Raw genomic sequence first — 24,331 nt, forward strand, 5'->3', positions numbered from 1 at the left:
TCGATTCTATAATAACACGTGCGTCCGGAGTACCAATAGAGGAGAAACTTAAAAATTAACATTTTTAGATAATGTTTTTCGGTAAATTATCTATACATTTTCAAAAAAAAAAAATTCTTTTTATATCTCTTTATTTTTTTAACTTCATTGATTAATTTTTCTTTTATACAAAGAAAATTTATTTGTTTCAAACAAATTATCTTTGATTTAAAAAAAATTATCTTCGTTTCAAAGAAATTTTTTATTTAATTAGGTTGTTCAAGTTGGGTAGGGGAAATCCAAAATAACGATGAAGCGGTGCACAAACAAACATAAGAAATGTACGGGATGAAGTTGAATTTTTTTAATATCTCTCTTAAATGAAATTTTAGAACCTAAGTGTATTAGGATTTTAGTTTCTATTTTTAATGACCTATTTAATACAATAATAAAAAACGATTTTATTTTTTTAATAAATTTTATTATTGCATTAAATAGGTCATTAAAAATAGAAACTAAAATCCTAATACACTTAGGTTCCAAAATTTCATTTAAGCGAGATATTAAAAAATTTCGACTTCATATCCCGTACATTTCTTATGTTTGTTTGTGCACCGCTTAATCGCCATTTTGGATTTCCTCCCACCCAACTTGAACAACCTAATTCAAATATATTTTTTTTAACCCTATATCACCTCCCTGAAGTTGGCTTCGACGCTCAGCGCCGAAAAACCAAAACCTTTTTAAAAAATGTTTTGATATTTTTGGTCCCATGAAAAATAATTTTTGACGCTGAGCGTTGACGTCAACTTCATGGAGGTCCTATATCAATGTTAGAATTTCTTTGATTTAATGCACAAATATCTTTGAAGCTAAGAAGCTTTTTTTGTTTCAAAGAAAATTTTATTTTGAATAAAAGAAAACAAGTCAAAGAAATTTATTTCTTTAAATCAAAGAAATATTTTCTATTTTTATGGCTATTGCTTAACCCTAATATTCAAAAATTGTTTTAAGAAAATTTCTTCTTTGCCGGCATGTTTAAATTGTATTTGCCTTGTGAAGGGTTCAATAATGATTTCGTTAAAAAATCAAGTAGCTGTCAAGTTAACGCCAATACAATTAGAATAATATAATCATAACATTGGTGAAACCTTTTGTTGCATTATTTGTACAAATTTCAGGGCTCTCCATGCGCATTTTTAGTGTGAACTTGCAGCGTCATTTTTTCTCACACTTATCAAATATATATATATAGGATTTTTCTATAAACTAAACCCACGCAAGGGACAGGTACATATAACGGTATAAACACCTTCGCGGCGTTTACTTTTCGTTTCAAAGTCGGTCGTAACCTTTAACACGGATCCCTTCTCCACATGACAGCTTACCAAAATCGTGACTTCTACTCCCAATCGTGATCCACCAACGAAAAACGATTAAAGAGTCGTCAGAATCATCTTTCTCTCGGCTGACATATTGATTTTTGTTTTTCATTTTGATTATTATTGTATACATACTTTTAAGTCCCTATTCATTGTAATCGACTTTTATCTTCATTCATTTTACTTTATTTTTTGTGTTTGTAAATTTTATTTTAATATATGGAAAATAGCTTTCACTTTCATTTAAAAATATTATTTGTCTGAATGACAAGAATAAATTTCCACTAGAATTTCAGTAGAACGTCCGAAATATGCCATATCTTTATAGTTTTGAGTTTTGACACCGGTTTCACCCTGCTTTTCTCTGATGTTCTAGTTCCCCGCCTTGTCACTAAAGAAAAGCTACCATTCCCTGCAAAGTGTCACAATTCGGAAGTTCCACTAATTTTTTTATTTGTCAACAAGTTTTTGACATGATTTTTAACCTAAAAAATTATTTCTCGTGTATATAATATATTACAAATATAATAATAATGTACTAGATCAACCATAGAATTATTTTTCATATTTAACTGCATATCAAGAATACACTAACTTTGAATTAAAAAAAAAAGTGAAATATATTTTATCAACAAAAATGTATTATTAAATTAAACATAATAAGGTTGAACGAACTAAAAATATCGTTTTATCAATGTACAATAATAATAGAGTCGACAAGGACAGACTTATGTAAAATACATGGACTCTGAATTTAAGATGTAATTATTGAGCGAAATTAATATTTTCTTTTTTATTTGCAGAAGTTATTTTTATAAATTTATTTTTTGCGCAAAATAATAATTATCTCTGTAACTTCTTATATTTTCTTTAAATGGAAAAATAAAGTTAAGTCTATTATAAATTTCTTTTAAGCAAGTTTTATAAATACCAAAAAAAGAAAAAAAAACAATAGAAAAAATATAGATAAAACGAATGATGAAAGAAGAGAAAAGTAAAAGGAATCGGGAAGGAACTTTAAAGATACGCTATAATTGAACTCGCAGAATAAAGTTTTTTTCCCCTCCCTCTCAAGTTGACCAATTCAACTTTTTTTTACATCAAAAATTTATGCTACTGTCATTGAAATTAAATTCAACTATAAATTTATACTCTTAATTTCAATCCCTTTACCCTTTTGTGTTATATAAAAATGTGCTTTTCATTTTAACATTTCTTTAAAAAAAAATTTTTTTTTAATTTGATTTTTTTCATTTTGTAAATTTTAAATTTATTAATAAAATTTTTGATTCTATCACTCGGTAGTATTTAATAATATAAGAAGATGATATCGATCATTCCGAGTCAAGGATTAAATAAAACACTATTCTTTACGTTTCAATGACACAGCCATCCTCTTCAGAAACTTAAAAAAAAATGAAACATTATTTAAAAAAAGAAATTTTTCGTTAGAATAAATAAAATTTAGAAGTGATTAACCGTCTCAATAGACACGATTGCTAATAGACACAATTTATTAATTATGCATATGAGGTATTCTACACCAAATCAGACGCCATTTTGCATTTACATCTCCGAATTTTTTTAAACTTTTTTTTTCTTTTAATACTAATTGAGAGAAGTTTTCATGATTCTTTAAAAAAAAATTTTTAAGCTGTTTACGAGAAATGAATTTTCAGAATTTTAATGATTTTTTATTTTTGAATCTTCATGATTTCTTTAAAAATGCATCAATTAAAAATTTTTTTTTGTGTTTTTACGTGATTTTTTCAAAAAATTCGGTGCAAAAAATTAAAAAAAAAATAATTTAGGTATTTTTTATAATTTAAAAATTTTAAATTTATGTTTAAAACTGTATGTATTCTTCAATTTCTTTTATCAAAAATTAAAATTTTTTTTTACATTTTAATTTTTAATATTTTTTTTTAATTGAAATTTTAAATTTAATTTACAAAAATTTTTAAATTTGTTTAATACTTTTTTTTTTAATTTTAATTTAATTTTTTTTTAAATTTTAATTAAAAATTTTTTTTTTTCTTTTTGATTTTTTCTCAATATTTTTTCGGAATTTTGAATTTTTTTTAAATTTCTGGTTTTTTTATACAAGGTACATTAATGTATTTTGATGAGCTGATTACGAAAATCATAATAAAATTTTCTTATTACTTTCAGGTATGTAAAAAAAATGTACAAAAGTTCTGGTCCAAAGTTAAAGTAAATGAATTTATTGATAAAAAAAATTGTAATTTTTTATATAAAAATTCAAAAACCTCGAAAAATACCAGATTTTTAAAAATTTATAACTCGAAAGTTTGGGCACTTATAAAAAAAATAATAAAATAAAGATACGACGACTATTTTTTTTCTGTTAAGAATGAAAAAAAATATATTTATCCGAATTTAAAAGGTCATAAGTAGAATTGCTCATAATATAGAATTATAGAAGTGCAGGTAATTTATTAAGATTTATAGTGGCAAATTAATGAAAGTCAATGCCAATGTAAATAAATACCTAAATATTATAGTGATTTGAATTAAAAAAATTTCATCTTGTATATTTATAAATATACTTAAAGACATGTTAAATAAGTATATTCGATAAATCGTGACTTTCGATCTGAATGGAGCATTGACCTAAAGAGACCATAATAACATCAAATCAGAGACGGTGAAACCCAGGTGTGTAAATTCGTCGCAGGTGGATGTATATATAATTTCTATCTTGTATCTTGTTATACTGCTAAACGTATATTACAACCATTTGTTACTTCCGGATACAGGAATATAATGCTCAGATGTACATGCAACAGGATTAGATTGGTCTTGTATTTGTCGGAGAGGTGAAAATCGATTATGTTATCTCTCACAAGCAATGGGAGTGAGGAAATAATAATTACATCTGACTGGTTCCAAGACTTGTTATTTATAAAGAAGATAATTAAGTTGCGCATTTTTATAATTAATTGCAAAAAAAGAAAGAAAAATTCAAGAAAGTCGTTTCTATAAATACATTATTATCGGAACAATTGAAAAAGAAATAGAAATTCCATAAGAAAATGTTCTTTATATAATGAAAATAAAAAGTGTTAAATAGGATATTATTTTATAAAAAAAAATTGTAAACTAATGGATTGATATTCTACAAAAACTATACTGACATATTTTGAAACATTTAAAAAAATCATCAATTTTTGTAAAAATTTACAAAATAGATAATATCAAAGAGTTTTACCGATGATTTTGTTATGTCTACAAAATATTTGCCTGTTAAGAAAAAAAAATAAACTACTGCAATCAATATTGTATAAAGAAAAACTGCTTGCAATTGGGACTTTTGCAATGACTGATGGTTAAAACTTCAACTTTCAAAAGAAAACAAAAATAAAATAAAAGAAGAAAAAGTTGTTGCAGGAAAGTAATTACAAAAAGAAAAAAAATAAGTTTCAGTAAAAGAAAAAGCTGTTGCAAAAAAGAAATTGCTATAGGAAAACTAAATTTTAACTACAAAAAGAAAATAAAAACAATTTCAATAAGAGTACGACAAAACTTTATGAATTTTAATTTTGAAGGAAGAATTAATTGATCCTTTTAGAAAGATTTTTAAGCAACTGCCTATTTTTATCTTACTATTTTTTATATATTAAAAATTAAAATAAAAAAAAAGGTCAAGAATTACTATAAAAAGTAAATTATAATTTTGTTTAAATTTTTGGCAATTTTTTAGGACAGGAAAGAAACGTTAAAGTTGTTTTTTGATATATCTTTCCTGTCCTAAAAAAAATTGCCAAAATTTTAAACGAAATTATAATTTATTATTAATTGGGACATAATATCAATGAAGATACTAAAAAGTAATTTTTAACAGAACTAAAAATATATTTAAAATTGATTTCGCCAAAATCCGAAAGTACAATTTTCAGAAAAAATTATTTTGAGTTAAAATTTGTTAAATAATAATTAACATTTTGTGTTTTTTTCTTAAAAGTTAAAAACAATGTCTAATATTTCTCATTGAAAAATTCTCTACAATTTTGATGTTGTGTTTTTGGTAAATAATCGTTTGTTTAAAAAATATAATTCAGAAGGGTTTTAAGTATATGAAGCTTTTTTTTCATTTTGAAATTCAATTGTTTTCATGGTTTTTTACTATTTGCTTATAAATAAACAATTTTTTTTTTTTGCAATAAAAATCATTATTTTGCAGAAAAAAATATCAATAAAACTATGGTTCAAGACAAGAAGAATGCCGTTTGCATCACTAAAATCGATCAATAAATTTCTTTGAAATTAACTTTTTTAAAAAAAAGGGTAAAAAATATTAAATTGTTGATAACAAAAAATTTTTTTTTTGCAAAATCATTTTAGGGGGATATTGTGCATATAAAATACTATAAGAAAAATTAATTTTTTCAGTTTTAGGTGGCACGTTTCAGAAATTCTTACTCAAAAAATAAACATTTTATTTGTTTATTAACTTTTGAACAGAATATTGTTAAGAAAATTCAACAAACATAATTGTAGAAAATCTTTTAAATAGCAAAATAAGCTATTATTTGTAAAAATTGGATAAAAATTATAATTGTTCACTAAATTTTAAACCAAATATATAAAAAAAAATGAAATAATTATTATTTAACAACAAATTTTTGTAAAAAATAATTTATTTTAAAAATTGTACAACTGAATCAAATACGCTCGATAGAAGAATTTATTTGAAACAAATTTTTTTCTTTTAAGGTACAAACTTTTTGTTTCGATTAAGATTAAAATTTAGTCAAATACAATAAAATATTTGGTGCATTCTTTGAGTGTACTTTAAACTTATATTTTAAGAAAAATATTAGAAATTTTAACATAATTCTTTTTTATTTCGTAGGTATACTCCATCAGATATTTTACAGAATCATTTTTGAAAGTATGAATTTTTTGAAAAAATTGTCCGCAACCACTTTAGTCGAATAATATGGAATGACTCATATATAATATTTTTATATATATATGTGAGTGTTTTTTACAAAGTAGAACGCGTTAAATATTTATGAAGATGACTAAAATTCGATTTGTGACTCTGTGGAGGGTCCCGCTGACGATGAGTATCACTTGCAAAACAAAATCAACGTCCATTAAAATGGCGATAAATCGATTGATATTTTTACCTTAACTCTCAATTCATATAAAATCCGATCGTATTTCGTGTATCATTTACTGAAAAAGACATGTCCTGGTCCATAGTATAACTCTCGATAACAAGCTGTCACTTTATATATTGCAAACTGAGAATAACTCTTTAAACTTTCTGGGTATATACACCCATTTACTTTTATATACTTTGTCACAACTTTAACGATTTTAATTAAAATGGAAAATTCTTTTTCCATATTTATGAAGATTATGGCTATGTATATATGTTTTTTTCCCTGAATCTTTATTCTCTGCTTTATAAAACTTTTCGAGATTTTTCTTTTTTTCTGTTAGGCATTAATTTACATTATTTTGCTCTGATGAAATAAAAAAAAATTCTTTTCACTAAATTTCAGACACAATAACTAGTATCCTATGCAAAAAATTTTAATGTTTTAATTAATATTCTTATTAATAACTAAATAAATTTTAATAATTATTATTAACATTATTTTAAAATTTAATATACTATGGGAAATTGTTTATTAATAATTTTTAAAATAAAACTCAAAATTTTCAAAAACTCAAAATTTAAACATCTGTCGCAATTTTTATTATTTTTCATTGCTGATTTTTTTATACACACTTTTTTCATGATTCTGAACAATCAATCTTATTGATTTTAGAAAAAATTCAATTTTTTCAAAAAATAAAATTTCTGAAAAATAAAAAAAAATTGTATGTTAAAAATTACTTTTTTCATTTTTTCATAGTAAAATATGATTTCAGGTTCTAAAAAAATTTCTAAAAAAAAGTATTACCCCTAAACCAAACTAATTATGTTTGGTTTAAATTTTATCAATTATTCCTTAAAAATTCAACTTCTTCTACAATTTTTATTATTTTTTATCGGTAATTTTCTTGTGATTCTGAACAATCAATCGTATGGATTTTTAAAAATTTTAATATTTTCAAAAAATTAAATTTCTAAAATAGTCAATAAATTTTTTTTTTTTTTTAATTTTAATAATTCACAATAATTTTAGATCCCAAATAAAACCAGAACATATTATAAGGTGTACAGGATTAATAAAATAGACAATTTGTCATACATGATATTTATATTTGCTTCACTAATATAAATATATAGAAAAATCAAAAAGAATGTGACCATCAGGTACAAAAAATATATTACACATAAAAAATTGTAGAAAACATCGAAACAATAATAATTTATAAAATTACAATGATTTAATATATAATTACTATATGTATACATAAGTTGTCATCTCACTCATTCGATCGGTTTAAAATTTTATTATATTCTTTAGACACTTAACTTTTCTTCAAAAGAAGAAAACAAAGTATCAGAAATAAAATTTACTATGCGCGTACATTTTACATAAAAAAGACAATAAAAATTTTTTATAAATAATAATTTTTTTTTATATATATGGAAAATTAACAAATGCGATTTTTTTTATAAAGTATAAAATAATACACATTTTATAATATAAATTTATATTTAGTTTTGCTACTTATGATTAATCTTGATATTATAATAAAAAGTATATATATATATATATATAGTCTATAATTTCATTGTAATATATAAACCCAGTCTATAGGGGCTAAAGATGATTTTTCTTTTTAAGTTCTAATATACAAATATTGCAAATATATAGAAATACATTTACTTAGGAATGTAAATGGACGATTCCACGTGAAATTTACCTATGACCTTGTAAATTCGGATACATATATTTTTTTCCGTTCTTTATAGACAAAAAATAGTGTTTGTAATTTTTTTTATCTTTTTATTAGTCCCCAAATTTTCGAATTACGAATTTTTAAAAATATAGCGTTTTTAAGATTTTTTAAAAGTAGATCAATTTTCAGTGACATGAAAACAAAAATTTTGAAATAAATTTGTTTATAAAAAATTGTTATATTTTTTATAAACAAAATAATTTTTTTTAACGTTGGACCCAATTTTTTATTATTTTTACATAACTGGAAATATTAAGAAGATTTTTTGCAAAAAGCTTTAGAGTGATTCCTTTTTGTTTAAATATGTTTAAAAAAATTTTTTTTTTCCTTTTGTTTTTATGTATTTTTCTTAACTTCAATTATTATTTATATACGTTTATTACTTTTATAAGTTCTTATATGTACGAAAAAGAATGTACCTTGAGTTTATTAATTAATAAATAAATACATTTTTTATATAAAAATTCAAAATTTCTTTGTTAACATATTTCGAAAGTCAAAGAAAAACAAAAAAATTTTTTTCTCTTGGCAAAAATTTCTCAATTTTTTTACACAGATTTTTAAAAATTCATAACTCAAAAATTAAGGCATTTATAAAAAAAATATACTATTTTTTTTTAAAAAACAAAAAAAAATTTTTTTTCTAAAAATGTGAGAGGTTATAGATAAATTTCACGTGGAATCGCCCATATGTAATACGTATTGTGGTTAGTGGAATACACAATATGTTTGGTAACTGGTACATTACGACTAGTGTTAATCGTCTCATCTATTAACAAAAATAATCATTTAAACGATAATTTACAAATATAACAAAAAGTAAAATATTTTTAAAATTAATCAAAAATAAAATAATATTATTTAATTAATTTTATTTTTTATTAATTTTAATAGATACATAATGAAACAATAACGGAATTCCGAGGGGTTATTTTTGCTATATATCCACTTTTAAGTAGATTTGAAAATAAATTCAACAATAAAGTAAAAAAAAATTTTTTTTGAATTATAAAATTTTATATTTTCATAAATTATTATAAATAATGAATTTTCGTAATAAATATTTATTAAAAAAATGTTTTTCAGAGAAAATGTTTAAAATATAAAAATAAAAATTTAAAAATAAAAAATAGTCTAATATTGAGAAAATTAAACAAAAATTAATTTTTTTATTTTATAAAAGTAAATATGAATCCTAAATTCTTTGGTGTTTAACTCCTCGGAACTTGTTTAAAAATATTACACTTATATTGAACTAAACTATTTATACCTACATAAATGTGTTTACATGATTTATACAAAAAAAAGTGTAAAATTTGATTTCCAATTTAAATCATTTTAAACTAATAGAAAATCAAGTTTTTAATAAATTTGTAATTAAAAATTTTTTTATGTATAATGCGTTATTTTAATATTGAAATAAATTATTTATAAATTTAAATGTTAAATATAATTAATGACGCATTTAAAAATCATAATTTTTCTTTAAATAAATAAATGAATTAATAAATAAATAAATGGATTTTTAATGATTCTCTATTAGTAAAAATGAATTTTTGGTATATTCTAAAAAAAATAAATTCTTGGCACACTGAAAAAATCACATAGAAATGATATGCTTAAAATTAATTATAAGTGCTACGCTAGTCCGGACAGTATTGTTTATACTGAGAGTTCATATATTCTAATTCATAATAATCATATTATTATTAATATTAAACAAAAATCAAGTCAAATCATACTTTCACAAAATTCATTCGTACTAATACAAATAGATAATTTTTTTTTTTTAATTTTAGAAATAGAAAATATTTCTTATACATGAAATTTATATAAAATTTTCGTTAAATTCACAAAAAAAAATTATTTAAGTTTGATAAAATTATTAAATAATTTCAGAAAAAAATTTAATCTTATTTCTTTCGGTGAATTTTTTTTTGCCTGTGACATTCGCGCTCTATATTTTTACTGGCACACTTGAATTTATATCTATATATAGCACTGAGAAAAAATTGTTATTTTTTTAATTGTAAAATTAAAAAAAAACGAAATAAAAAAATAAGTAATAAATGTAACATTTTATAAAAAAAAATAATGTCATTAATATTAGATATAATAATTACAAAAACAGTTAAAATGAAAGAAATTAACAAAATTCTACAATATTTAACATGATATTGATAAGAATAATAAATATAAACGTATATAAACATATTAAAAATAATTAACAAAAATTGTATAGAAAAAAGTAATTTACATTATTTTACAATGTATCGATATAAAAAGAAATGAAGAACAAATTACTCCTATTCTAAGACTTGGCAGATATTTTGAGATTTAATTATCTTATTAAATATAGTAATACATTATAGCAAAAAAAAAAATATAAAATTTTTTTACTGTTACGAAATTTTTTTAATTTTATAAATAAATTTTGAAAAACTAATATTTGGTTATTTGTCCTTTTTTTAAAATTGACAATAATAATTAATTAATAGTATGGAAAATTGTTTTTTATTCCAATTTAAAATATATATTTTTTTAAATTAATTTTACAAGTAGTATGAAATTTTATCGAGTACTCGATTCGTATTTTTATTAAAATCAAAAAATATTAAGACAAAATTGAAATATTACTTTTTTTATTGTAATGTTATTTTAGATGATTTTTTTTATTAGATTTGACAACCTGTTACTCGTTTTTTACATGAAATCTCGAAAATTATAAGTGATATTTTGACTTTGATTGGAAATGTTTAAAAAATTTGATCAGTAACTGTTAATTTCCATTTTTTTCTACATGAAATCTCGAAAATTATAAATAATATTTTGAGTATTTTTGTAGAATTCAATTACTTATTGTTGGAACAAAATGCCTCAACTCATTTTTTCTCGATTTGTCAAAAAAAAATTTAGATTTCTATATTACCGACATGAAAAATAGTGTCGGTAAGTATTTCGATGTAAACGCGTAGTCAAATCTAAATTACCTACGTGTCATGTACACTCTCAGTTGTTTTTTTTTTGGCAATATCAGAATCTCTTCGGAGATTCAAGATTTAAAAATTAAATCATTCTATTATTTATGAATCATAACAATTTTTTTTTTCGTAAAATAACTAATATTTCTAATTACCATTAATTTCTATAGTTGTCACGGAATTAGCCTGTCGTTCTTCCTCAGTTGCTGGCGGTGGAAATACCGTAAAAGCACTAAGTCCATTTTCAATGAAACTTAATAAATTTTTCGTACCACCACGAATTTCTGATCGCTCATCAATTTTCTTCTTCATTCCACCAATATCACGAATTGTTGCTTTATTGTTATTATTAATCAATTTCTCATATTTCGTTTGTATTCGTTTGGTGGTAGTATCAAAAATCTCATTTGCAACAGGAAATCCATATTTATTCACTGTTGGCTTGTATGTTTTCACTTTGGAGTGACCTTGAATGATGAGATACATTGGACCACGAATTGGTTTTGCCGGTTGTTTATAATGTGAAAATAGTGGATCAGTAGTTAGACTTGGAACAGTTGTGGTTTGCAATGAAGACACCGTTTGATCATTCACAGTAGATGATCCAATTTCCATATTTTGTATCTCTTCATTGTTTAACAATTGTATTAGCGGCGATTGATTTCTAAAATTATCATCATCAAAGGGTCCATGTGTTGTTGGCGTGAAAATTGGCGACGGCATTGTTGTTAAATCTTTATTAGGAGTCATCTGTAGTGTTGGAGTTGAAATTGCAAGGGGACTGATAAATTGATTTTGATGATGAAAATCTTGATTCTTGTGATATTGTTTGACAAAATCTTGATTCATAAAATTCGGATGTTTTTGATTTTGATCCTGATGTTTGATGTGTTCGGGCATCATTGGAATTTTTGGTGGTTGTGGTTGTGATGGTCTGAAACGATGCATCATTATTATGGGTCGTGGTTGTTGATGATTTATGGATTCTCCGAAAGAATTTTTGAATGGTGTGTGTCGAGTTGGGGGCATTCTTTTTGATGGTGGGAGATTTGGAGGATGAACTGTTTGGGTGTCGATGAAGAGTGGCATCATCGGTGAACTAATACTGTTTCTAAAGGGTTGTGGTTTTGATACTTGTGCCGGTCTCTCCATACTTGGTTGTGAAATAAAATCCATGTTTATCGATTCTGGAGAACTTACAATCATTGATGTTTCTCGATAATCGTTGTCCTGACTTTTTTTATCTTGTACTTTTGTCTTCTGTAAGACAAAATTTGTCTGACCCATGGAATTGGTACTTGAACCTGTAATTGGACCCAGAGAATTAGTAAACATTGTTTGAAAAACAAAGGGCTTTGAATTTTGTCCAAATGTAGAAATTTGAGAATTCTGATTAGGAGGTAGAGAATTTTGTTTAGTGGAGAGTTGTTTATGGTGATTTAACGCAACAGTGGTGGCTTCTGTGGAATTCGGAGTTTGCTTTCTGTTGTTATAGTTTGTGGGCATAACAACAGAGACCTTACGATTTTCAACATCAACAGAGGACGGCGAATTGGCAACTACAATATGGGTTTTGGAGAATTTAGTCGATTCGTTAGTCGAGGGAAGTTTGTCAATTTGCTTTGTGGATGTAATTTCGGAATGTTTGACAAATTCAGTATCCGATTTTGTGGATTCAATATTAGATGGACGAGTTGGTAGAAAATCCTCTTGGGTACTAATTTTTGATGAAGTTGTCTCCTTTTGACCAATAACCACTTCCTCATTGTCAATGTTGTCACCATCAACGATTATGTTGGCATTTTGTCCAATAACGACTTCGTGATTGACGGATGCCGATCCATGATGATCGATTTCGTAACGATCGGGCGTCTTCCAGGTGATTTGATTCACCTCCACTGGTGGAATTGAAGATGTGGGTCTACTCGATCCAATCCATCCGCCGGACAATGTTTGAGTTGATTGATAAACGAGATTTGATTTTTCAAAAGATATCGAAGGTGTTGTTGCCTCAAATCGATTGGGAATTTGTGATGAGGTGAAAATATTTTCAATTTGAGGAATTATCATTGGTTGTTTGGGTTTAAGGGGAACTGGTGAAACATGAGGAAATGTTGATCTGAATGGTTGTCCTTGAGAGAAGGTTTTTGGAGGATGATTGTAGTCTTGTAATGTAGGACCTTCTTCAGTTTGTGTACTAAATTGTTCAGCAAATATAATTTTGTCTTTAAGATGATTTCCATAAGGATTTTGTGCTTCGTTTAGAATTTTTTGATTTAACGGCGGTGGCATCATGACAGTATAGGGTTTTGATTTTTGATTGTAAAATGGACTTGGATAATAACTGGCCGGTATGGATTGTATTTTGTTTTGATTTCGAAAATCCATGGGTGGATTTCGGAAATTATTGTTGCGCATAAGTTTTGGTGGTTCAGCGCCAGTGCTACCTGTGAAGTCATTTCGATAGATTGACTCTTTGTTTCGATTGAATTTCGGAGCGTCGATAAATTTCAAAAAGTGTTCCGGAAGTTTGGGACTTGTTTTTTTGGCAGTTACACCCAAAATGAGAATATCGCGTTTTGCCGATGGTTCAGTGGTGTGTGAATCCAACCAATATTGAACACGATCTAGAACTGGTGGTACATAATCGAAGGTTGGATCATTTTTTAGAGGATCACCTCGACCCAATGGTGTCCATTCGTCATAATCCATTCTTGGTGAAAAAATTCTTGATCTACTGTCATTTGGTCCTGAAATCAAAGATGATTAAATGTTAAATTTAAGATAAATTAAATTAAAATTAATATAAATTTATCTATCTTAATGAATTTTATTTTTAAGACTTGTAAAAAGAAGAAATAAAATTTTGTACGTGCGAAATTTCGTACAGTGTAAAACAAAATTTGTGAGCTAGGTAATCAAAAGTAGTGCATTGTTATAAAAAGAAGATTGGAAATAAAATGAGAAACGCTAGCTATATATATATTACGGAACAAGCTACTCTTTTCAAGTAGTTCCATGTCTGACACGTGAGTTTACTATTTATGCTACCTCACTCTACTTCTGCCGCTTCGATGTCACTGTTACTCCCACGGGATATTTCTCCTATCTGACATTCCTTTCAAATACTCTATGTCTATTCCACTGAACAAATTTTTGTTTTTAAAAGATCTTTTTTTTAAAAAGGAAAAGTTCAAACTAACTTTCTCAATTCGATATTTTAAATTATATCTCAAAATTTGTTTATCTTAGAAAATTCTCCGTGTTAGTGTATGTAAACTATTATCAAGATATTTTTTTTTATCGCAAAGAACTTGGGGTAAATGTGAAAAAGTTATTAAATCTCTCTATATATATAATATTATTGATGTAACATTTTTGAAACGCGCTTATCTTTAGGATATGATATACAATGAACAATGTAATAATTATTATTATCTATAAAGGTTTCTATATGCGCGTATATATATAAAGTAGAAACCACGCGTCTCTTACCTCAATATAATAATGGTTAGAGAAAACGTCACGTGCTCTTAAGAGCCATTATTAACATTCCTTTTGTAAAATCTTGCACATTAAATATATATGTATGTACAACGTCACATTCTTTAGATTATAATTCATATCTCTTTTGAGGGTACTAAATAGACTCGATGATACTACTATATAGGACCATGAAAAATTTTGCACACGAGGAAAGCTTTCCACTACCTGACAGAAGAGAAAATTTATAATAGAAACGATTCATTTCAAATGATAACTCATCTTAGGCATTCTATACACAAATTTCTCAAGCAATCAAGAAAATTTTTTATACAAGTACATGTTTTGTATTTTTATACAAAACTACTGTGTCTATTGAAAATACATTATTTAATACCTATTGAATATAAAAAAAAAATTTAATATATAAATTTTGGTATTTATTTTAAATTTGTTTCAGTAAATAACGTAAAGTATATTTAAATACAGTTGAAAAAAAGTATAGTGAAAAGATAGGAATATAATAATAAAAGAAAAGGAGAGGAAAAATACTCATTGCAAATGTATCTTCCGGTATTTAAAAAAAAATTGCTCTATTTGTCTATAACTATGCAAAGAATCATTAAGGTTAAGTGCTTGCTGCTTTCGAGACCCAAAGCTGGTTCATGGAATGGATCTTTTCTTTCATTCACTGTGCAGTGCCATCATCTCGCCTGGGTAACGAGTCTCGCATTTCTTTTTTCTTTTTAAAAAAAGTGCATTCTTTTTATCTCTAGTTTACATTTTAAGCTCTGAACTAACATTTTGTTGGAATTAATGTCAACGCGATGCATTTTTTTGTGATATGTAAATATATATAGGTACTCATAGCATATAGAGAAAACGAGTTCTCAAAGAAAAAACCGCAATAACAGTAGAATTTTGATTTTTAATATTTCTTAAATTTCTTATACATTTCTATTTTTATTATATAGTATTTATTTTTGTTTAAAAAACGTTTTGATATTAATTTTTTTTGGAATGAAGTCATAAAAAGAAGAAAATCATAGATGAACAAAAAAAGACATTTACAAATTAGAGATGTGAGCATATAGCGTCTTTTGATATATAAAATTTCACAAAATTAAGCACAAACTTATTGCAGCATTTCTGATTTTAGATGTATTTCTATTTCTCTGAAATAAAATTTATTTCAAGTTTAGTCATTAACATTTTTTCCGTGTGAAAAAGAAGAAAAAAAATTAAGAACAACGAGAAGAGAAGATGATAAAGAAGACAGTAGTGAAAAGAAATATTTAACCTTGAAATTGGAAAGAAACTTTTAAAATAATAAAATGTATGATTAATGTAATCCGTTCTAAAAGGTCCTCTCCTGGATTTAATTCGCCCATAGTGTAATCCTCTTATCTTGAAATATGTGTAAACGCATGTGGTGAATTTATGCTCGGCATATACAGTCTTAAAGTCTTGTTGTAGAATCTGACCTACTGACCTGCCACAGAGTGTGAACATAATTTACACACGTGTGTTTTTACACTTGTTAAAAACCCTCTCACCACATCTCCTTTTTTTCATGTTTAGGGGAAAAAAGAAAATTGAAATCCAATATCCCATTTAAATGAGACTATAAATATATTTTCCCATGTGCTACTATATTGCAATTTCTTTTTTTATAGAGATTTATATAAATTTCATTGCAGGAGAAAGTATTAATAATAAAATAAAAATTAAATTAAAACAAAACAATAATAAGACTAGAAAAAAAGATTTCGTTATGTATAGTGAAATCATTTTTTTTTTCTGAAAATATATGGAACATGATTTAACAGTGGAATCAAATCGTTTTTACATTATAAGTATATGGGTACATGCCCTGTGCAAAGTGAGAGAAAAAGTTCACGCACTTTACTGCGAAATATTGCCCAGAGAGCATATATGGGACCACCCATTATGACCAAATGAGAGGAAGGCAAATTACAAGAGGTCATACTTTATTTTTATATATAATTCGCATCAATTGGAGAATTTCTTATTTACTTTCTTTTCACATAGTCAAATTATAATCGCTTTTTAAGGAATCGACAAAAATAATAACAGTCTCTTTTGTGGAATAATGTCATAATGTATATAATATATTGTAATCGAATTTTAAACAGCTTCGCGCACAGTTTTCTTTTTGTAATTTTTTTATTATTAATTTTTAAAAATTTTCCACCAAAAAATACCACAAAATTTTTGAAAAATGTCATTTTTTATCAAAAATAATAGTATAAGTTTTTAAGAATACAATTTTTTTTTTAAATTCCAGTGAATTTGTAAAGTTGAATCTTTTTTCAATTAAAGAAAGACATGAATTTTATTTTAAAAATTTTTTATCCTTTACCAAATTTTTTACACCTATTTTTCGTGATTCTGAACAATAAAATCGTATAGATTTTGAAAATTTTTAATTTTTTTTAAAAAATAAAATTTCTAAAATGGTCAAAAATATTTTTTTTTTTTAAATTTTAACAATATTTAATACTTTTTGATCCTAAATAATGTCAGGGAAAAAAATTGACATCTCTAAACAACATTAATTTTGATATATGTTGAAATTTCACCAGTCCCTTTGCTTAAATCAATAACTAAATAAAAAGTAAGCTTTAATAATTTTTCAGCAAAAATTTATATATGTTTATACAGATTTGTATATTTCATTCTATATGATGCTCGATTTTATATATTTTTAAAAAATACAAGAATGAGCAATAAATTAGTTTTATTATTTCAGACTACCAGAAATTGTTAAACTTTTTTGACTATGTCATATCGATAAAATATATAGAAGCATCGCAAATAAAATATTGAAAAAAAAAAACGGAAAAGAAATCGAATGAGTATTACAGAAAAGGGCAAATACCCATTGAAATTTTTGTTCGGAGCTTTTTTTATATATGCATTTTATTTGATATGTGTGTATATATATCGATATGTGTATTTTAACGAGACTGACCAAATGGAAACAATAGTATCGTGCGCACTTCCGTTGTTGATATTTTTTTCTCCTCACTATTTTTCGTATATATAGACAATTTTAACTTTAATATACATATATGAATGCGTGTGTGTGTTTTATGTTATTTCTGACAGTCAAAGAGAATTGAGATACGCACAAAAGATAATGCTGACAAATCCTACGACTTCTCCAGAGGTAGTGCCGACGACTCGCCTACCTATATGCGGTGATAAATTATTATTGTCCACAGCAACGAGTTGTCCGCCGATGATAAATAAATCGCCAAAGATTTAACAAGTTGAAATTAACGTAGCCGGTTGATATTATTTGAGGGATTTCAAGTAAGTGATAAAAGATGAAAAAAAGTTTTTTGTGCTCAAACTTGGGTAATTTGTGGTTTCATTGAATGGTATCATAAAAAAAATTTCAGTTAAATCTTTCACTCACAGAAAAAACCTGAATTCAAAGTGAGTATGAATTTCGTACCTACTTAAATTGATACGCATCAAAAGTGAAACTGGTTTTCTCATTTTGAATTCTAAACTATCAAAATAAAACACTATCAGGCAAGATTCATTTTGAGAATCAGAAAAAGGGAAAAATATTCCAAGATAGCACGTAAGCTTGCAGCAACCTTGCAGTGCAATATTGCCAACCTTGCACGGCAAGTTTGCCGTTCTGAAATAATAAATAATTTTGCACAAATACATGAATAGTATATTATGTGGCAAGCACGTAAAGTAGTACTTTTTAGGTGAGGATGTAATTTTCAGTACGAGCTGTCGTTAGTGCGACGTAGGTGAGACGAAGGCGAGCTGTAGGTGAGATGAAGACGAGCCGAAGGCGAGTCGAGTCGAGCCGAAAGCGAGCCGAGTCGAACCGAAGTCGCACAGACAGCGAGTATTGAAATCATCCGAACCTAAAAATTACTACGTGCGAGCCACATACGCTATTTTTTTCGCCATTGTTATGAAAAAGTGAAACAATTTTAAAGAAAAAAAATAATAAAAATTGATAAATAAAATAAAAGCAAAAAAAAAAATTATGCAAAAATTAACAACTGCCTAAAAAAGACTTTATAGGGCAGTTTACTGCCTAAAAAAGACTTTATACGGCAGTTTGCTGCCTAAAAAAGTCTTTTTTAGGCAGTTGGCCCAAACTGCCTTAAAAAGTGCTACTTTATCTGCCCAAAACAGGCACAAAAAAGACACTTTTTCATGTCAATGGCGAAAAAATATAATAATTACCAGACGTAAATAACATGATAAACTTATTTTTATATTTGATTGAAATTCGTACTATTCGTACCTGTTAAAAATAATCTTTCTAGTATTGTTGAAATATTAGAAAAAATAATTGTAATATTTATAATATCCAGTTAATAAATAATAAATAAATAAAATATTACTCTGCAACCCAAGAAGCACGTAATATATCCTCAATATCAAGGTAATATTACACGTGAGATTCGTAATATAACGCTGTAATATTACAGTAATCTTACAGTGATCTTAAAATGTCCGCCTCAAGGTAATATTACCGGGAATATTACTGTAATATTAACGGTAATATTACAGTAATATTAACGGTAATATTACAGTAATATTACAGACTGATTTGGGTTATTCATAAAGCATAAAAAACGTAAATATATTATAAGTCAATTTGGCTTGTTGGTAAAACTCTGGACTCGTGTGCTTTGAGTTCGGGGTTCGATTCCCTGGATGGGTAGATTTTTTTCGTAAAGAAAAGTTCCCATAATATTACTGTAATATTCTCTTGTAATATTACCTTAATATTACGGTATAATATTACTGCAATATTACTGTAATATTACCTTAATATTAGCGCGTAATATTACAGTAACATTACCGGTAATATTACCTTGAGGCGGACATTTTACACCGAAAAAAAAATATTCTTGTATTCAGAGGAAAATTCCTCTTACAGAATCCTCTTGAATTTTATTCTTAAAACAAGAGTATTACTCTTTAAATGAGAATATTTTCCTCTAATTTCAAGAGGATCGAAACAAAAGGACTATTCTAGAGCATTCCTCTTATATTCAGAATAATCTTTTTAGAATAAAAATAATGCTCTTAGAATTTAGAATAATCTTCTATGTTTAAGAATATTCCTCTAAATTCTAAGAGGATTTCCCATTGAAAGTCGCTCATGCGCAAATATGATTGCGTCATATCATTTACGTCGCGTCATAAATCGCATATCATGCGTGAAAAAGTTTTAGTTTCTGTGTGAAAAAATGTGAATAAACCAAAATGGATAATAAACTTTTAAATATCTTGATAGAGTTGCAACTTACACAATACGTGCCTATTTTTGAAGGTAAAAGAAATTTTTTAAAGTAATTTTTAAGAAAATTTAAATAATTTTGAGGTTATGCTATTTAAAAATTTATTTTATTACGATTTTTATTTAGTTTCATTTTATTTGAAAATTTATTTAAAATAAATTTTCAAATTTAATGAATTATTTGTTTTTTGCATAAAAATATTATTAAAAATAGATTTAGTTGATTTATTCCAAAAAATTAAAATCAATTTCAATTTATTTATACTCAAATAGATGTAAATCATGGAATAACAAATTTTATTCCTTTTAATTTTATAGATTATATCTATGACATACAAATTAGATGATTGCATTTTTATTATTTCAGAATTCTTTTTAAGATGATATTTTCCTCTTAAAATAAGAGTATCCTCTTAAATTAAGAGAAATAATTTTACATAGAGGACAATCCTCTTAAACCTAGAGGACATCCTTTTGCAGCATATACTAGAGGAAAATATGCATTGAAATAAGAGGAATCCTCTTGAAACAAGAGGATTTTTTTTTCGGTGTAAGATCACTGTAAGATTACTGTAATATTACAACGTTATATTACGAATCTTACATGTAATATTACCTTGATATTGAGGTTATATTACGTGCTTCTTGGGAAGTGATGCCAACCTAGAAATCTGAAATTCCAAGAAGGATCATTTTGAGTAACATGAAGTTTGTCCAAGTTTTTTCTGTGTGCTATCTTCAGAAGGATACGAAACGAAATACTATGAAATTATTCTATTTTTCATTGACAATTTTTTCTTTTTTCTTTTTATAATTCTGATATTAATTTTAATGATTTTGAAAAATTTCAACTTTTGCCAAAAATAAAAAAAATAATGTAAAATAGTCAAAAATTGTTTTTTAATTTTTTTATAGCAGAATATGATTTCAGGTTATGAAAAAATGTTTAAAAAAAATTATATTACATTATTACATTTATATTACCAAGTATTATAAGGAGAGTGGTTTTTTTCCACCTCGTAATATTTTTATTAAACATAGAAGAAAATAAAATTGCAAATTTTGTACCATAATTTCACCGATTGACGATAAATTAGAAATTGCAGGGCCATGACGTAAAAAAACTTTTATTATTATTGAAGTAAAGTGAGAATCAGTTTTATACTGGCAAGAGCTTCCTTTTTCGAAACTTTATCTATTTTATTGCAATCGATATATAGTATTGCAGAATACGGTTCAAAGTAAAACTCACCAACAGAGTTTTCATTTTGCGAAGCGCGAGAAAATTAAATTTTTTTTTTCAATTCTTGTTACAAAAATTTCATTACAATTTAAAAAGTATAATTAACAACAATAAAAAATTGACTATAATTGCAACATTAAAATTTTTCTCAAATATTTCTTTAATTTTCCAACTATAGTTATTTGTTAATTTTGTATTTTACTATTTTTATTAAATTCCATTTCCAGAGACTTTTGTATATGTACGTCCTTTAATCTGGATAATAATATTTAGATTATCTTATTTTTAAAAAAATTATTATTGGATAAAATTATCTTATCTAGATACTATTATCCTACTTAAATAATATTATCTAGATTATTAGATAAAATATCTTATCAGTATTATCTTATATCTAGATCTAAACTAGATAATATTATTCAGAGTTGAGATTTACTGTTTGTTGATATTTAAATAATGATTATAAAAATTTAATTTAATAATTATGATTATGTTTTTTTTTATCTATGATAAAAATTTGTGTGTGAATTAACTTTTTATATTTAAATTTAAACATTCAAAAAATTTTTGTATGTATATGAGAAAAGTACTATTTCAATGTTTGAATCCATTTTGAAATGTACTGGACAGTGGAATTTAGTGAAGAGTAAAATTTTTCAGTTAAATTGAAAAAAAAAATTCTTTCATATCTGTGTTACGTTTTGTCAGAAAATAAAAGGGGGGTGAGGTGTTTTTAAAATATGCGTCATTCCTTTGAAGATTTTTTTTTTTTTTGAACTCACCAGTTTTATTCTCAAAGGGAGATGCAACAGAGCGACGAATGACACAGAGTATTGTTGCTAAAAGCAACGATCTCGACGGATCAAACAATCTCCTAAGCATAATCTGTAACAAAGAATTGAATAACCAGTTAAAAATGTATTACGCAAAAAATAAAAACAATTTACGATTAAATAATCTTTTATTCTTAATAGGCGAGTTAATAGGTATAAATTACTATAGAGTGAAATATGTATTTTTTTTAAATATATTGATTAATTTTTAATTTTTTATTTTTTATTATAAAAAATTTTAAATGTCAGATTAAATATGCCGAACGAGGTTTTTTTTAAAAATAATTTATCAAATTTGCAAAAGAAAAAAAAATTATCTATCTAGTGTGGTGAATTAGTTTTTAAGGAAAACATTACTCGACATAAGTTTTCAAAATCTGATTTTAGATTATTATTAAACAACCCCTAAACCTCTTTAAATACCAAATAAAATGAAATTTTTGTTAGTAAATGTCGCTAACCACTTTTTGTCGGAAAAACTTTTTAATTTAATTTTTCACAATTCTAGACGCACATATTAAAAATGAAATTCGCAATTTTTCAACGCAATAAAAAGAGAGAAAATATGAAATTAATTTTGTTAATGAAGATATATGATAAACGCTAATTTTGTTTTTTTATTGTTTTTTTTCTAGTATACGAGATGAGAGGTAATCAATGCAATTTAATGGAGAAACTATCAACGAATCCAGAAGGTCTATAATTGTCGTCAATTTAACTATAACCTAATTAATTTTCTTAATAGCAGGGGTCGACACACCGAAATTTCGATCGATAAATTGTAATTTCAACGATGATATAATTACCGAAAAACGATCAATGTTCAGACTGATGCCAGGTATATAAAGTTTATATTTCCTGTCTCTCTTCATAAAAAAAATACTTATTTACACCATTTTGCATTTACAATCTCCGATTTTTTTGAAACTTTTTTTTCGTTTAGAATACTAATTGAGATTAGCTTTCATGATTTTTTTCAATTTTTTTTTATCAGGCCGTTTACGAGATATGAATTTTTCCAAATTTTGAGAATTTTACAAAATCGTAGATATTTTTAAAAAATTCAAAATTTCAAAAATTTTGAAGAAATCATTTGTCCATGAACGGACCAGACTTAAAATTTTTTTTAAAGAAAGTAGATTTTTGGAAAATTTTACAAAAAAGAAAAAGAAATTGAAGGATATATACAGTTTTAAAAGTAAAATTTTAATTTTTAAATTGCAAAAAATGTAGTAAAATTATTTTTCTAGAATTTTTTGCATCAAATTTTCGAAAAATTCCCAAGCAAAAATTTCTGTCAAACGTCGATATTGACACCAGGCGCAATCATGCACCAACACTGGCTGGCCGACAGTTGGCTTACCAGTATTGGTTCAGTACTGATATGGATTAAATTCTGTACTGTGCCAATACTGCAAGCCAATACCGGCATGCCAGTATTTTCCAATACTGTGCCAGTATTATTGAGACAGTAATGGCAAACCAGTACTCGGTCAGTATTAATTCAATATACCGAATGCCAGTATCCAGAAAAATTATGAAAAATGACCTCCATGAAGTTGGCGTTGACGCTCAGCGCCGAAAATTATTTTTCACAATATGTAATGCCTTAAGAAATACTTTTTAAGGTATTGTGTGAACCCAAAACTTTTTTAAAAATGATTTGTTATTTTTGGTCCCGTGAAAAATAATTTTCGACGTTGAGCGTCGACGCCAACTTCATAGACGTGAAAATTGTGTATTTTTGTTGGTTAGAAATTAAATTTACATACATATTTTTTTTAAATTATTTTAATACTTCTTTTCGATTACTGCAATGCGTTCGTTAACGGAATTATGAAATTTAAATTTAATATTAAAACTTTCTAATAAAAGAAATACATAATTAATGAAGTTCTCAAATTATTTTTTTTACACTGAAAAAATATATTTGAATCAAATAAACTCTATTTTATCCAATAATTTCATTCAATTTCGGTAATTTAAAGAAATACAAATAAATATATATTTTATAATATTTAAAGAAATTATTTGAATAATAAAATAAAGAGTAAAATGTTAATATAAAAAAATAACAATTTAAAAGTTATTATAATAATTTATTATTTTTAATAGTTAATGCTATGAGTCGGTTCTTCGATCCAGCTACTCAATGAATGTAAAAAGCAAAAAGAATCCTGAATTTTGAATATCTACCAGTGCTGGCTTATTACTGGTTACTATAATTT

General features: G+C 25.4%; 1 protein-coding gene and 1 long non-coding RNA gene across 6 annotated transcripts in view; one reads left to right on the plus strand and one right to left on the minus strand.

Moving 5' to 3' along the window:
* Window positions 1-1,831: 1,831 nt before the first annotated feature.
* LOC127285939 (uncharacterized) lies at window positions 1,832-4,427 on the plus strand. Its single transcript, XR_007843682.1, has 3 exons — window positions 1,832-2,122; window positions 3,534-4,040; window positions 4,142-4,427. It is a non-coding gene; the product is annotated as an uncharacterized LOC127285939 (long non-coding RNA).
* Window positions 4,428-10,829: 6,402 nt separating this feature from the next.
* The window catches only part of LOC127285909 (uncharacterized), a 179,451-nt gene continuing 165,949 nt past the window's right edge, over window positions 10,830-24,331 (minus strand). For all 5 annotated transcript variants that reach the window (XM_051312121.1, XM_051312124.1, XM_051312120.1 and 2 more), the window contains 2 exons: window positions 22,053-22,155; window positions 10,830-13,983 (listed from right to left, as the gene is read on the minus strand). In XM_051312121.1, coding sequence (XP_051168078.1) covers window positions 11,381-13,983; window positions 22,053-22,152 — 2,703 coding nt within the window. In that variant the 5' untranslated portion in view covers window positions 22,153-22,155 and the 3' untranslated portion in view covers window positions 10,830-11,380. The remainder of the gene's footprint in view (window positions 13,984-22,052; window positions 22,156-24,331) is intronic.

Source organism: Leptopilina boulardi, unplaced genomic scaffold, assembly GCF_019393585.1.
Source record: "Leptopilina boulardi isolate dan_hultmark-lab unplaced genomic scaffold, ZJU_Lbou_2.1 LbouV2_342, whole genome shotgun sequence".
NCBI classification, from domain to species: Eukaryota; Metazoa; Arthropoda; class Insecta; order Hymenoptera; family Figitidae; genus Leptopilina; species Leptopilina boulardi.